Source organism: Zalophus californianus, chromosome 12, assembly GCF_009762305.2.
Source record: "Zalophus californianus isolate mZalCal1 chromosome 12, mZalCal1.pri.v2, whole genome shotgun sequence".
Classification (NCBI taxonomy): domain Eukaryota; kingdom Metazoa; phylum Chordata; class Mammalia; order Carnivora; family Otariidae; genus Zalophus; species Zalophus californianus.
The window spans coordinates 53,284,481-53,300,109 of NC_045606.1; the positions used below are offsets into that span (position 1 = coordinate 53,284,481).

Here is a 15,629-nt window from a genome sequence, read left to right on the forward strand (position 1 = left end):
CTGCGCTCCTTGCTTTCATTGTCTAGGATTGCAGTGTAATTCTTGGCTCACTCATCACCCTCCCCTTTCTGCCCTGCCCCCATGTCTCCACAGATCATTCTGTGTTTCTCTCCCGTTGGTCAAACGTTGAGAGGGAGAGCTCGGAAGTTCCCTGCCATAGTTAACTGCACAGCTATTGACTGGTTTCATGCGTGGCCACAGGAGGCTCTGGTCTCAGTCAGCAGGAGGTTCATTGAAGAAACCAAGGGAATTGAGGTATGCTGTGTCAGCCTCTGAATCTCTCTGTCTCTCTCTCTCTCACACACAAACACACACACGCATACTCACTCACTCTGACCAAAAGTCCTCAGTAAAGAAGTAACTTCCAAAATACAACATCTCCTATAGAAAAGTTATCCCTTTTATTAGAGATAAGATCATCTGTGTTGGGCGCCTGGGTGGCTCAGATGGTTAAGCGTCTGCCTTCGGCTCAGGTCATGATCCCAGGGTCCTGGGATCGAGTCCCGCATCGGGCTCCCTGCTCCTTGGAAGCCTGCTTCTCCCTCTGCTTCTCTCTCTCCCTCTCTCTCTCTCCTCCTCTGTCTCTCATGAATAAATAAATAAAATATTAAAAAAAAAAAAAAGATCATCTGTGTTTACATTCTATGGAATATGGTAGTTGACCTCTTTGTACCAGGTTGAATGTCTGTGCACACATGAGCACACACAGCATACAAGCGTGTTACGTAGCCTGACTCACCAGAAAGCCAGGATCATTACTTCCTTGAGTCATGATAGGATTTGCTGAATATGAATCCTTCAAATCCACAAATAAAAAAGTAGCCATTCATAGTCATGCAATTCTTGATCTTAACAAAGTAAAGCAATTAATTGTGATTTTTCTCCTTATAGTATGGAGGGGTGAAAAATCAGCCCCATGAATTCAGTCACTAAGTCAAATAATGTATCTGCTTCTTTGTTGTATGGGTTTATGTTTTATAAATTAGGTTTGTCGTTTGACTGTAATGAAATTTGCAGATCCAATTACATTTTAAAATGTTTGCATAGAGTTTAGAAAAGCACTTCCAGTACACTTCCCCACTTAGAGGGGAAAAAGGAATGTAAATACGAAAGCATCATTTAGGCTTCCTAGAAATGAAGCTTTATTGGTATCTTGCACCTTCATGACTAAATAGCTTGGAAATGTGGTAGTTGTGAACATTGCCCAGGGAGGTTTGTCTTCTGAGTCCACTGAGCGATAAGGCTAGACATTGAAAGTGATTCTCGGAGCCAAAAATAGAGTCAGGGCTGTGTAAGGAATGATGTCTGCTTCCACTTGAAAGTGTCTGCATGCAGAGACAGCCCCCTCTGGCCTCCCTTCCTCCCAAGAGCCTGTCACTTCTCCCGAGAATCCTTTCACATGTTGTTGACTATTGTATCTCTTGGTGGCCAGGTGGTTAGTAATCTGGGCATATTTGCATATTTACCTAATTATTTGTATGATTTGTATGCAACTAGCTTTATTGCTTATTGCTTATTTTTATGGGTAGCTTTATTATAATATGGTTTATTGTCTTTTGGAATATCCGTTAATCTACTTGGATGCTTACTTTCCTCTCTCCTTTTCTCACACACCTAAAAACATTTCTGTAAAGAAATGAAAAAAAAAAAAAAAAAGACACCTGGGTGGCTCAGTCAGTTGAGGGTCCTGAGATCGAGTCCCTCTCCTTCTGCTGCTCCCCCTGCTTATGCTCTCTTTCTCTCTCTCTGTCAAGTAAATAAATAAAATCTTTTAAAGAAGTGAAAAAACAATGACTCCTTCTGTTTCTGGCTGTTTTTTTCTACATCCGGAAAGCTCTTCTTTTGCCTTTCTCTGTACTCCACGTCGGATGCTCTTACCTGGACCTTGGGGACAGTGGCAAAGGACTTTCTGGCTAAAGAGTGAATAATAGGAATGTGTAGCTGGATTTTTTTTATAATTGATTTTCACTTTTTTCCACTGGTCAGGAGGCACTGCATAGCACTTCTTACCTTTGGGGAAATCTATGTAAATTTGTTCTCATGATAGGTAAGTGGAATAAGAGATAGTCCCAGAAGTGGTTAATTTCTTTCTGAGCCCCGGCTTTCACCATTCACTGTGTTTTTCTGAAGAGCCCAAGGAGCCGCATTTTAATGGAGACTAACACTAGCATTAGGTAAAGTCTGCCAGAAATATTTTATACTTTAAAATCTGAAAACAGGGACACCTGAGTGGCTCAGTCGTTGAGCGTCTGCCTTCGGCTCAGGTCATGATCCCAGGGTCCTGGGATCGAGCCCCACATCGGGCTCCCTGCTCAGCAGGAAGCCTGCTTCTCCCTCTCCCACTCCCCCTGTTTGTGTTCCCTCTCTTGCTGTGTGTCTCTCTCTCTGTCAAATAAATAAATAAATAAAATCTGAAAACACATGAAATATGACAAATAATAGTGACAGTTATTAAGCCCACACACTTCTCAAACTCTTGCTAGGATCACTGCATTATTGGAATTATATATAGGGCCTTGTTTTGTCTCCTGATCATTATAAAAAGGGTTCAAAATACCAGTTGATTAGAGAATCAGTATGTATCTTTCATAATTCTGTTTTATACCATTCATGTGATCACACAGGTTTGCTAAAGACCAGTGCACTTCATATATTAATATTAATTTCTCAAATGAGAGGAACCCAAAGCTAGTAGCATGCTTTGACTTAGTGCTTGGCTCAGTGCTTTTTTAAGTTTCTTGCCTTTACTTCTTTGATGCCGACTTGGTCCTGCAAAGTTAGGTGCCACTTCAAAAAGTGCAGGAGCTTTGATACGCCAGTGACCATTGACATCTGCTGGATGAGGCTGGACTTGCATCATTTTCAGTCCAGAGACCTCCTGGCAGGTGCTAAGCTCTATCTTGTGGTGTCGTGACGCCTCCTATAGGATGCTTATTGTCAAATAGGAATTTTAAAAGCGGGCTGAACTATTTCTGCTGAGCTGAATGATGCCTGCAAAGAGCTCAGCCAGATGATTTCATTTCAGTGCAGTGTGCTTATTTAACTTTCCCGCCTTCCCAATTTGTTGCTTAGGAGCAGTAATTATCATTCAGAGGGCAAAGTGTCTATCTTCTAAAAATGCATGGTGCCTTTTCTGCAGAGGTCAAAAATAGCTTTTAAATTTTTTGAATGGGCACTAATTCGATCATTTTCTTAGTTTGAATTTTCATCATTAAGACTGAATGGTATCTGCATAATTTAGGCACTTCTTAGTTATTGACCTTATTTGCTGAGTGTAAGGTAGTTATCCAAGGTGACCCCCATTAGCCACCGAGAAAGGATTCGCGCAAGGCAAGCGGTTTTGTGTGTGTTGACGTAGACTCTTTTAGCAGGACACACTCAGCACCCAGGGGTGTGGGCTGCCTGTGTCTAAGGAAAGGTTTATGCTACTTTTCTGCTACCTGGTATTGAACTAAATGAGAGCTGGCAGATGACCGAAATAGTTTGACCCTTAAGTGTCACCAGGTATTAATATGAAGGCTTTGTGTCAACATACACTCCTCACTCCTCGGGTTTGGAAGTGCAGATGGGGGCATGTGGTGTGAGGAGGGAGAGAAGGAAAGGCGCACTGGGCATCCCCGGGAGCGGGGTTGCACACGCTGTGAGGAGGTAACTGGGAGGAGCCCTTCCCAAGAGGTGTGTGGGTCCCAGACAGGAACACACAGGGAAAAAAGGCAGGAGAAACAGGTGTTAAAAGATAAGTAGTGTTGTTAGTTTTTGACTCAAAGTGAGTAATAGACATACTGGAGAGCTGGACTTGAGGAAAGCAGAAATTACTGACTGGAAATGAAAAGGTAAGCACTCTGACTGAGGAGTGACATTTGCATTGGGAGGAGTCTCTGTTCTCATTAAGATCTGAGCAAGGTGGAGGACCCGTCCTTTCCGAGCATATTGGCCACCTGACAAGTTAAAGTTCTCCCTCCTTTGGTTGCGATACAACTGAATAATTCCGTAAGTTCAATATCATCAGCTTTTTCAGTGAAATTCATTAATTTCCACATACCTCCACCTCTCCAATCCAGAACTTGTTGCAAGGTCTGGTAACAAATGAATGGCATATTTTACAAGCATTTGCCGGTCCAATCACGGAAAGCGTCCCCTCAAAGAGGAAAGTTACTTTACTGCTGTACGTAAAGACCGATCTCTTCAGTGGTTCCTTTTTAAAATGGTAGGGACAGCATGAAGAACAGTAAACAATGCTTTGTCAGTGATAAGTATGTTAGCAGTGTTTTTCTTACTGACTTTTAGTGCAGTTTTTTTCTTTGAAATACAAATGAGGATTGTTCAGTATGAATTTATAAGTAGAAAGCCTTGTGCATTAGAAATTCTGTGAATTTGAGGAAAATCTCCTCGTCCTGAGGAGTACTGAAGTCATTTTAAGAGATCAAAGCAGAAGCAAATGCAATCAAATTTATCCTGAATCTGCCTACATCTCTAACTGGCTTAAGCCTGTATTCAAAGAGATGAGGGAAGGCCCATGTGGTTGTTAACATCCTTCCCTCTTCTTCAGCCCGCCTCTCCTGTGCATGCACACCAATACACTGTTCATCATGCATTTCTTTCTCTGTGCATAGTAATCAAATTAAGAGCAGAATTGCAAAAAAGCTGTAAAATGCCGCTTTCCAGGGTTTTTGCAGTTAGATAAACTTTAGGAATCCCCTCTACCTTGAAAGTAGGGTCCACTTAGTATAGCTGCCCGTAAACCTGGACTCGCTGTTAAGCCCAAAGTCGAAGTCAATCAAATGAAGGCATCGGTCCCTCCAAATCCTAGCTTTGTGACTTTCCTGGCCTCACCAGCACCAGCTACAACACCTGCCTTGTCCTGCTGGCTCTGGGAGGTGTAGCTGGTTTGCGTTTCACCTCCTCGCCCCCACCATCCTCCGTTACTTCTTTGTTCGAACGTTGTGTCAGAGAACCAGTGAGGCTACCTTTTCAGCGACTGGAAACTCTTCTTGAAGACGGCTGGCTTATGCTGGATTGGATCTTACTTTTGGCCTTGGAAAGTAGCCTCTAAAATTAGAGACAAAACTTTAAAAACTCAAGCAAACTAACAAAATGCATTCACCAGACCAAGTAAAAACACACAAACAGAAAAGGCAAGAACAAGACACCAGTATGTGATACAGGAACCTGTTGGGCGCTGCATTCCAACTCCCATGCCGCTGTGTGTGGCAGAAGTCCTCTCCCTAGGACCAACACTGGTGTGCTGTTCCCATTGCTGATGGCAGCGGTGCCCACAGCCTCTGCTCACAGACCTTCTAAGGAGGGATCCCTGGGCTTCCAGGTGAGGGGTGGGGGCCAGGCACAAGATCACTTAGCAGGTAAGGGCCCCCTCAGCCCTTTGACGCCAGAATCCAGTCTTAAATCCTGCTCGGGACCCGTGCAGAGGAGTTTGTTCTGAAAAAGGAAGACAAGGAAAAGAAGAAGAGACAGACTAAAAGGAGTGCCAAAAGTCTAACCTTGGATTCTGTGGGCAGGAAGCAGTGCAATCATTTGCCCGACAATACAGAACCGGGAGTCTACCCCACGTCTCCAGATTCAAACCCAGCCTCCCTGGCGCCCTCCAGGATCACGTTTCCTCAGAGGGAGTCTGCACTCTGAGGAACGTAGGAGAAGTGCTCAAGTGCAGCGTGCTCGTTTCGTGTATCGTTACATTTTCTCTATTTAATAAGCCAATTTTACAACCACAGTATCTAATTAGTCTCTATTATTGAGCACCCCCAAAGGAGCTAAAAAGTACAAATAATAGATTTTGAAACCCAGCAGTTTGGGATTACTATAAAAGAACAGATAATAAATACGGGCAGTTTTTTTCTATATCACCAGTGCTTCAAAAACTGTAAAAAAATAAACATAGAAATAATTTCTGAGACCAACTTTCAAGGCCGAGTGTTAGGTGTAGGACATCACACGTTACAACATGATCCCAAGTTAAACTTAAGAAATAGTTTTCCTTTCATCTCCATTCTCTTTTGTTGTCCCTCCTTCTCCCTCTCCTTGAAGACAGTGCTCTTGAGATTCCGAATGTAAAAGTACAGACCAGTATAATCCTGACACCAGCTGGCCGAGGGCAGATGTAAAATCCTGTATAACCCAGGATATTTGGTGTTGGCCTCCGGTATTGGTTTTCATTTGAATTGTGCTGTCCGTCCTTTTCAACAACCGGGCCACACTGGGCACTTGCTTAAACAGTCAGGTGGCCGGGGGACTTGGTGTGGCAGCGACTGCCACCGCTTGAGAACCGCCACCCCAAATAGCCGACTTGTCTTTGCATTTACAGTGAGCCCAGCGAGAGAGTGAAAACGAAACCTCTTTCTAACTGGGAGGACAAAAAGCCGTTCCCGTGTATATCTGTTGCTGCCTTGGCTACAGCAGTGTTTTCCAGGGCATCGTAATGGAGAAATCTTGGATTTATAACTGTGTGATACTAGCACTTTGCTTGTTTATATTTTTGCTTTCGCCACGATTGGCTGCTAAATGACGACAGAATCGGATCCCCTGGTAGTCGTTACAGGGCCAAATGTAGCGGGAACGGCGTTCTCCACTTGCATCTCTGAAAACGAAAAATACAGCCTTGCCTTTCCTTCTCTACAGCAGCAGCGGCAGCAGCCATATCCTCCCCACACACCCCCCCAAAAAAAGAAAACTGGAGGTAAATGAATGGCAGAATAAATAATTTATGCTAATGAAATTACTGCAATTAGTGGTTCTACAATGACCCTTTTAAAAGCCACAGCTGTTAATGTCAAGAAGTGCTGTCACTACTGACCTTATCATAGGAGAAAGTGACAAATTGAGAATGCGGGGAAGACCAGTCGTCAAAGAGGTCTGTTCTGGAACGATTAGAGTTTTCTGAAAAACAGTGTGAATTACAACCAGCTGCTCCCTGGCCCTGCAAGTCTCCCATGCTGTGCCATTTTGTTAAGCCCGATAACAATAGTGATTTTGCCCCATTGAGACAAGTTGTCTCGGGCCACTTCCAGCTCTCCCGGAAGCCACTTCTTCCATCCCAGATTTACAAATGAAACCGTTGTTGGAGAGAGCTTTTCAGGGCAGCCTAGGAACCTCCTCATAAGGATCATGGTTGGGCAGAGGCCAGGTCCTCCCCCCACCGACCTCCGCCCCACGCAAGGAGGTCGTTCTTGGCCGGGCAAGTATTTATGTTGTAGAAAGACATGTGCTCGCTTTTGGTTCATTAAAACAAGATAGGACAGGAATGAATTTCTATCCCTGTTTATGTTGCAGTGAAGCTCTTAAAAATCCCTCAGGGGATCTCATTTATATGGAGTTCTAGAACTTCCTTGGAAGTGTAGACTCGGAGTCCACTATTGGGTAACATACACATATGTCTCAGATCTAGAGAATAAAGACTTTTCAGGTTTTGCATCATTCTATATTTAACTCTGGCTTTAAAAACATTATTTCAGTTACTAGTGAGGTGGGTTTTTGATATGCAGGACGATCCTATATATGCATATTGGAAACCCACTCACAGATTTTTCATGAGGTTGGAAAGCTAAGTGTTTAGACCTAGTTGCTTGGGAGCAGTTGTTTTTCACCAACAAGAATTGGCCTGTCTCTTTTCGCACCCTGGTTGTAATATTAATGGTGCAGGTTTGAAACGTTCAACTGCCTCACCAGCCACTTGTGTGCAATTTTCCCAAAGATGTCTGAGCATTATTGACAACACTTTGGTAAATTATGTGTGACTTTCCTAAGAGTTGGTGTAGCTCATTTAATTCATATTAATTGATTTTTAGGCTTCCCTTGATTAATTGAACCTGGTTCATCTTGTACAGAATGCAATAAATAATCATTAAAATGAGGGAGATGTGACTCCACAAATTAAAAAGTTAACTACTTCAGAAGTCATAGAGGACAAAACAGAAAGAATGGTATAGTGGGGGGTTCTCTAGTAAATCTTCTAAGGGAAGTTACTCATTTTTTTGTTTTGTTTTGTTTCCTGTTGTTTTTTTTCCAAATGAGGATTAGAAATGGTGTTTTTCTCCCAGAAGCAGTGACTTTTATACCTTACCATCCTGTTTGTTTCCACCTGGGTTCTTATAAAACTGTATTTCTCAGTTTCAGCTGTGTGTGTGTGTGAGAGAGAGAGAGTCAGTGAGAGAGAGAGACTGCTGCAGTTTAGTTTGAAAGCAACACCAGAAATACTTGTCAGAGTACTGTGTCTCAGTTTCTCCATTTTTTTCTTTCACACACTTGATAGATTAAAATCAGGTTGTGAAAAGCTGTGTTTGTGTTATATGTTGGCTTGTGGGTTTGGTATGTGGAGCGCATAAAAATCCTTTGCTCTACTTGGCAAAGCTGAATGCTTTATTGTTATCTCTCTAATCCTGTGGCTATCTCTTAAAGACTAATAAGTCTTCCCAGATCCTCCTGTAATTTGTTCTGGCTTTTAGACAAAAGAATACTGCATAATTTTGCTGATTGTTCGTTTTTTAAATTACATTTTTGTTTTAACTTGAGAGAATTGCATATGAATTACAGTGTTTATATTTTCAGCCACTGGACAAAGATTCTATTAGCCTCTTCATGGCCCACGTTCACACTAGCGTGAATGAAATGAGTACCAGGTATTACCAGAATGAGAGAAGATACAACTATACCACCCCGAAGAGTTTTCTAGAACAAATATCACTGTTTAAGAATCTGTTGAAGAAGAAACAAAAAGAGGTATCTGAGAAGAAAGAGCACTTGGTGAATGGCATCCAAAAGCTAAAGACCACTGCCTCTCAGGTATGATCAGGATGTGTTATTACTGAGTAAAACGTATGCTCTTAAAATTAAAAAAATATGTAGTTATTTAGAAAGCAGCGTTTCAACCCATTCATATAAGATGCTCCATCCTAAAATGTACAGTTTAATGACACCAAAACAACACTATTTATGCTTTTGTAAGTCCAGAAAGGGATTGGCCAAGTACTCTCTCATGCTGGTTTGGAGAGAGCCCTTCACTTGTTGGCCTGACTCAGTGCACAGCTCACTCCCATCTTCTGTCCACCTGCTTTGGTGCCCTGCATTTATTGTTAGGAATTTTGTCACACAGTAATGGAAGTAGGATCCCTTTTGGTCTCAAATTCTCAACCCCCAAGTGAGAGCATTATTTCTAGTCTGATGACATGACACGGTTTGCTCTGTGTGAGGTCCCAAAGTGTAGCTGTTTCCTCCCACCTTGGCGTCTCATCTCCTTTTGGCCATAATCTCTCTTTGAACAGAGTGTCCAGGGTAGTCTTCATCCTCAGTCATAAGGCCCCTGCTGTCTCGAAGGACAGTACTGTTAACCTCCAGGAGTAAGTCGGGAGAGAATTCGCACACTCCCGATGTTAACCATGTGTGGGTCTCTACATCTGTCATCTCATTTCATTGGTAAAAACTAACCATTTTTATGAAGTCAAATGTTGCTACTATAATTTTATAGATGAAACTTAGAGCATTAAAGGCCACAGAACCTGTGAGGTTGGAGTTTAAACCCAGAGTTGTATGATTCTAAAAGCTATTGTCCATAGTCCCATGCTGCCTCTGTGACCAGGGGAGAAAAAAATGAGAATAAGAAGATAGGGAGACCTTGGAGACTCGCTCAGCTTGCTCTGAGCCATCTGGGCTCTAGGGTTGGAAAGGGAACAGTTCTCCCTGGTGGTCCCTTCAAGGCCAGGAATTGCAGCGGGCTTCTTCAGAGGATTGTCATTAGGTCATAGTCCTTTGCTTTTCAAGAGATTGGGCCAGTTTTCTCCCCAAGCATGTCACGTGGCCTATCTGTGCCCAGGTTGGATATAAGCTACAACCTGGTAAGGGGAGCACACGGGGGTGCCTTTGACCCTGAAGGCCTCTCTGGCCACGTCCTCCACGCATTCTGTCAGCCAAAGCACCTCCTGCCCCCTGTGCCCTTCATTTCGAAAACCAGGACTGTCTCTTGGTGAACCACTCACGTGTGCTGAATAGTGGGTAGATGGACCACGATTGGGAAAGAGGAACCAGAGTGAGGAGGTTTCCAGGACAATTTCCAGAATCTAATGATGCAAAGAATAGTTGTTGGGACGCACCCAAAGAGTATATCCATATTTGTGCATCTTTCCCTTTTCTTTAAAAAAAAAAAAAAAAAAAATTTTATTTTTACTTTTTGCGTACGTGTTACCTTACTCTTTGACTCTCTGCCTTCTTTCTCTTTCCTTTTTCTTCTCTCTACCAATCGCTCCACTTCCATCTCACTTAAATCATGACTCTTTTTCCTAGTGAAGACTTGCCTAGGAGTCCTGTTGAGCTAGAAGACATTGAGTGCAAGAGATCTATGTCCCAGAGCATTAATGTCCCTTTGAATAATGTCCCAAACTGGACCCATTGACTTTGCCCCAGGAAATGATAGCATTGACTAAACTGAACTGTCGTACTGGTGGGGCAGCCCTTGGCAAGGAAAAAAATGGCCTGTGCCACACTTAATGTTCCCTTCCCAAATAACAGAGCTCAGAGTATAAAAACAGAGTAGCACCCTTGGTGGCAGCCTCTCAACCATAGGGAAAAAGAAGAGGTGATGGAGAGGAAGAAAGAGAGGGACTGGCTATTCAGGGTGTCTGCCAAGTTCAGAGCTGCTTGGGTCTCCTTATTTCCCCTTGGCTAGAAACAACAGGCAGAAAGTCTAAGAAGAAGATACGTGAAGTCTTAATTGAAGGACTACTGGTGATTTCTTTTCGTTAGGTATTAGCGCATGGAATGCTCTTAATATCAGAAGAGTGATTGGAATATTTAATATGTCCCTAAGAGTTTTAAAAATTTCTATTGATTATGGAAAGGAAGCATAGTTTCCTGTGTGGGCAGTTGGAAAGCCTTATAAGATCAGGTTGTGTGTGGAACAGAATGCCTTCATATTGGAGCATGCGTCCTCTACGGACCTGCCTTAAGTAATTGCTCGGAGGAGAATATCCATGCCATTTGAAATATGTGTCTAAACCTCAGCCGTGTTTATTCACTGCATTAAAGCCATAAATTCCTGTTAAAGCCACATATCTCCTCTCTAGATGTCAGCTTGGGTCATCATAGATATCCTCGTGACCTTTTCTTCATAGATAAGGCTTCGCTTCCAGGGATTGAGTCACTAGATACTTCAGACCTAACGGCTTCCTTAGAAACTGAAGTCAGGGCTTGAAATAACCGTTTCCTCGTGGTCTCTTGGATGATTCTTTCGATTATAGTCTAATATAGGACAAGTTTCACATGACTAAAGGGAACAGACAAGCAAATGTCACTGTGCATTATTACCCTGAGTTCACAGAGAGGCTAAAAAAAAAATCCATCTTAGCTTAAACTGTAATAAATCGTACAGGTAGCAGTAATAGTAGTAATTGTGTCATTTGGGCAAAGGGCAAGTTGACTGTGTTGAGGTGGGGGTTACAGGAGTCCTCGGCCGCAGTAGTGAGATCTTGTTTTCCAGCACTTCTGCTTTTCTTTACACAATCCTCACACTTGGGAACCTAGTGGTACCTTCTGAATCCTAAAAGGGCAGGATCATTCTTTAGAGCAGATTAATTTGTTGATGCCTCAGAAAGAGTTGAGCTCCTCAAGAGCTGAGTAAGGCTATTGAGTTGGGGAGCCGAGAGGAGGAGTGCCCACCTAGGATACTCACCAGGCTTTGCACACCCCAACCGATGCCCACGGGGCGCTTGTGGTTTGTCTTTCTGTAGTAGGTACTAAGTTGAGTGTTGTATGTGGTGGAAGAAGCTAAGAGGACCATTTCTTATTTTGTGTGAAGAGATGAGCCCTGTCTGTGGGCATTTCCATCAAAGTAAGTAATGGATTAAATAAACTGATAGTTAACAGCCAGGGCATCCCGATGCCTTCAGCTTGTCTGAGCCTTTAGTGAGGTTCTGGGGGAGAGTGCAGGCCTTAGTTTCTCCAGCCTGTCTTTCTAAGCAAGTCTCCCTCTGGCCCCTGCTGTCTTGAGCCTGGGCTTCGCAGGACCAGAAAACCCAGGGCTGTGAGTGGCACGTGCTCGGGGGACATGTGCTCTGGCTGGGGTGGCTGTTGGCACGGCCCTGACTACACAGACTGGGTGGAGAAGATACATGTCTAGTTGGTGCTGGCATAAATGACCGTTTTCAGAAAACCGCTGGAAACCAGGACTCTGTGTGTTCCTCTCTGCAGGGGGGTGGGGGGAATGGGGCTGTATTTTTGCACACGGGCCTGAAGTCGGGACAGGGTAGAAAGAAGGAAAAGATGCAGACTGGTAGGCATCTGTGAGCTCATTTAACAAACACTAAGCCATGCCTGCTGTTTGTTGTTTATGGACGGAGGCTGCTTCCACATACCGACTTTGCCTTCAGGTTGCAGATCTGAAAGCCAGACTGGCCTCTCAAGAAGCCGAGCTGCGACTGAGAAATGATGATGCCGAAGCTCTGATCACAAAGATTGGACTCCAGACGGAGAAAGCGAGCCGGGAAAAGGCCATTGCCGACGCTGAGGAGCGAAAGGTCAGGCTCATTCCACCAGTTAGAGCGCTGAGCTATATTGAGCACAAAATAAACCTTTGTAGGTGAACAATTTTGAACAACTTTCTCTCCAGGGAGCATAAAAGCTAAAGAATTATTATAGTTACACATGGAACAGCATTTCACACCATGATTACCACTTGACCTTTCTTTACATTATGCATTTTCCCACCCTTTTAGCTCTTTTAATGATACGCAAGAACAATAAATACTGAGCTCATTCAAGCATATAATGGATGTGGATCTTGAACATCAGGCCGATTTGTAATACAGTAAAGGTCACGAAGTCACCTCTGAGGTTTCTAAAGGTTTTCAGTTTTTAGGCAAATTGAACAACTCAATTGTTAACAAAGCCCATTCCATCACTATGCAAGATGGTTTTTCAGATTTTTCATTTTAATAATACAACTTGAGTTGATTATTAAATCCTAAGCCAAATTTGTTCTTTTTGATTCGATTGAGGGCCCTGGCATTTTGTATTTTGTTTTACTGTTAGAAACAATTACTTTTAAGATTATATAGGTTCTGCTTTCTTTGTACCTGGGTTACTGGCAATTCTGAAATAAATATAACTTCTTTGTCCTCTTCTTTTACCAGAACTTTGGCCACAAATTGAAGGTATTCCATTTTTAGGCATCTTATTTGTTTAAAAATTGAATATGTTTTTTGAGACAAATTCTTTCATTTTAGACAAAAGATTATAATCAGGGCTTAGTTGATGAAAAATTATAAATTATGACCACACTTATAGCCATTGAATCAGTAGCTTTTATGCCATTATTCTTCTGTTTTTATGATGCCAGAAAGACTTGAGCTTTCCACTGGGGTTGCCATTCATCCATAGACAATTGAGTTGTTTTTCCCTTTTTTCTAATAGGTATTGAGCATGTTTATGTGTTGCTTGCACAACTAAAGGGTTGAAATGTATGTTGAAAATCAAAATGCTGAATAGTTTAAAAAAAAAAAAACTTGTTTCTAAAGTTGAAGTTAAGCTACATTTGGCATGGCTGATGGGCATATAATTCCTAATTCTGGCAATAACTGTTTCTATTGAGTTTCAGATAAGCAGAGGATGTCCTTAAAAGTGTATTATGTTAAGCGATTAGGTATCACATATGATGTGACTATCATGAACCATTTCCACTCAAGGGATATTTTTCAAGCATTACATAAATAAGTGATGTTCTGGTAATTGTTCTATTATAACCTAACTCTACAAATACCTTTTAGAGATCTTAAAATATGCCAGAAGTATTTTCACATTTTGCACGTGAATTCCTAAGGCAAAGTCATCCTTGCAAAGAAGAAAAAAAATGTTCTAGCAAATGAGAACTCATCTGACTTGTTTTATAAAGTTCTTCAAACGTGAAAAAGACACATACTATTTTTTTAATTATTTTGTTTATTTATTTGACAGAGAGGGAGAGTACAAGCAAGGGGAGCGACAGGCAGAGGGAGAGGGAGAAGCAGGCTCCCCACTGAGCAGGGAGCCCGATGAGGGGCTTGATCCCAGGACCCTGGGATCATGATCTGAGCCAAAGGCGGACACTTAACCGACCGAGCCACCCAGGCGCCCTGACACATACTGTTTTTATATCTAACCTGTACGAAGAAATAAAGATATTTTCACTTTACCCATGATGCTTAATTTAATTATCAGTAACAGATACTAAGCAATTTTTTTTTTCTTTTTGGCCTGGCACTATTCTAGGCTCTTGAGCATATATGACATACATGGCACCCTCACATAGCTTACATTATAAGGGAAAAGACTGGCAGGAGACAAGGGACAAGATACTGTGGGTTAGTGATTAGGGCTAAGTTAAAAATCAAATCGAGGTGATAGTGGAATGAATTATTTTAAATTGGTCATGGAAGGAGTATATCGAGTATATCGAGTCAAGGAACTAATCAATATCGAGTATGTGCTATGGGTTCACATTTATCATAGGTTCAGCAATATACTAGATTGTATGCAGTTATTAAATGGGTATATGTGGGCGCTGTGATCCTATGAAGTTGGGATCTCAAGGCTTAATACGCGAGAAGCTATTAAAAAGTACATTGCCATATTTAATATGACTAAGCAGATGTTGACTGCCTTCCCATGCATCTTGACAACCCTTGTGGCACAGCAGGTTGGAATTGTTCCTTCAGATTCCTGAAATAGTCAAGAGCCTTTCAAGCCACTGACATGACCAGCAGGGACCAAGCCACACAGGCACCATGAAGCCTATGAAAATTAGTTCTTGCATCTTCGTTTGACTTACCAGTTCCAAATTCTAAGGATCCTCTGATCCCTTTCACACTGCTTTCTTTGTTGAGTATAATCCTCATGAGTTAACGTACCTTCCACATTGCGGGGCTAATATAATCTCTTCAGAAGTTGGACATCCTCCTTGATTTGGAGTGGTCTTCAGTTTTTTGTGTGTTTCTAAATGTCGGAATGGCTGGATTTTGAAGGATCGTCTGGGATTTCCTATGGGCTGAAGGCAGACAAGAGCAGTGTATTAGCTTGCTTGGGCTTCCAGAACAAAATACCACAGACTGCATGGCTTCAACAGCAGAAACTTCTTTTCTCACAGTTCTGGAGGCTGCAAGTCCATGATCAGGATGCCGGCAGGTTTGGTTTCTCGCTCTCCCCTTGGAGGAACCTCTCAAGACAGGCCTCTCTCCTGACTTGCAGATGGTCACCTTCTCACTCTGTCTTCACATGGTCTTTTCTCTGTGCACACCTCCCTGGTGTCCCTTGTGCCTGTCCAGACTTTCTCCTCTTAAAAGGACATCCGTTAGACTGGATTAGGGCCCATTCTAACAGGCTCATTTTAACTTAATCACCTCTTTAAAGGGCTGTGTCCAAATACAGTCATATTCTGATGTACTAAGGTTAGGGCTTTACCATATATATTTTTAGGTGGACATAACTTCAGCTCATAATAAGCCATTATTGCTACTTAATTCTCTCTGTGTGAGCGTCACTAAATTTCATGAAGCATTTGCAAGGAGCTTTTGACCAAATAGAGAGCAGAAAAGTTCTGTGCATCCAAGAATGGGAGTATCTCCAAAACTCTGCTTTAACAGACAGCTGTCAAGAAA

At 42.4% G+C, this 15,629-nt stretch overlaps 1 protein-coding gene across 1 annotated transcript in view; it reads left to right on the plus strand.

The window, feature by feature from the left end:
* Positions 1-15,629, plus strand: part of DNAH11 (dynein axonemal heavy chain 11) — a 327,809-nt gene that overhangs the window by 215,741 nt on the left and 96,439 nt on the right. The window contains exons 55-57 of the mRNA XM_027574450.2: positions 94-255; positions 8,560-8,793; positions 12,369-12,515. Coding sequence (XP_027430251.1) covers positions 94-255; positions 8,560-8,793; positions 12,369-12,515 — 543 coding nt within the window. The remainder of the gene's footprint in view (positions 1-93; positions 256-8,559; positions 8,794-12,368; positions 12,516-15,629) is intronic.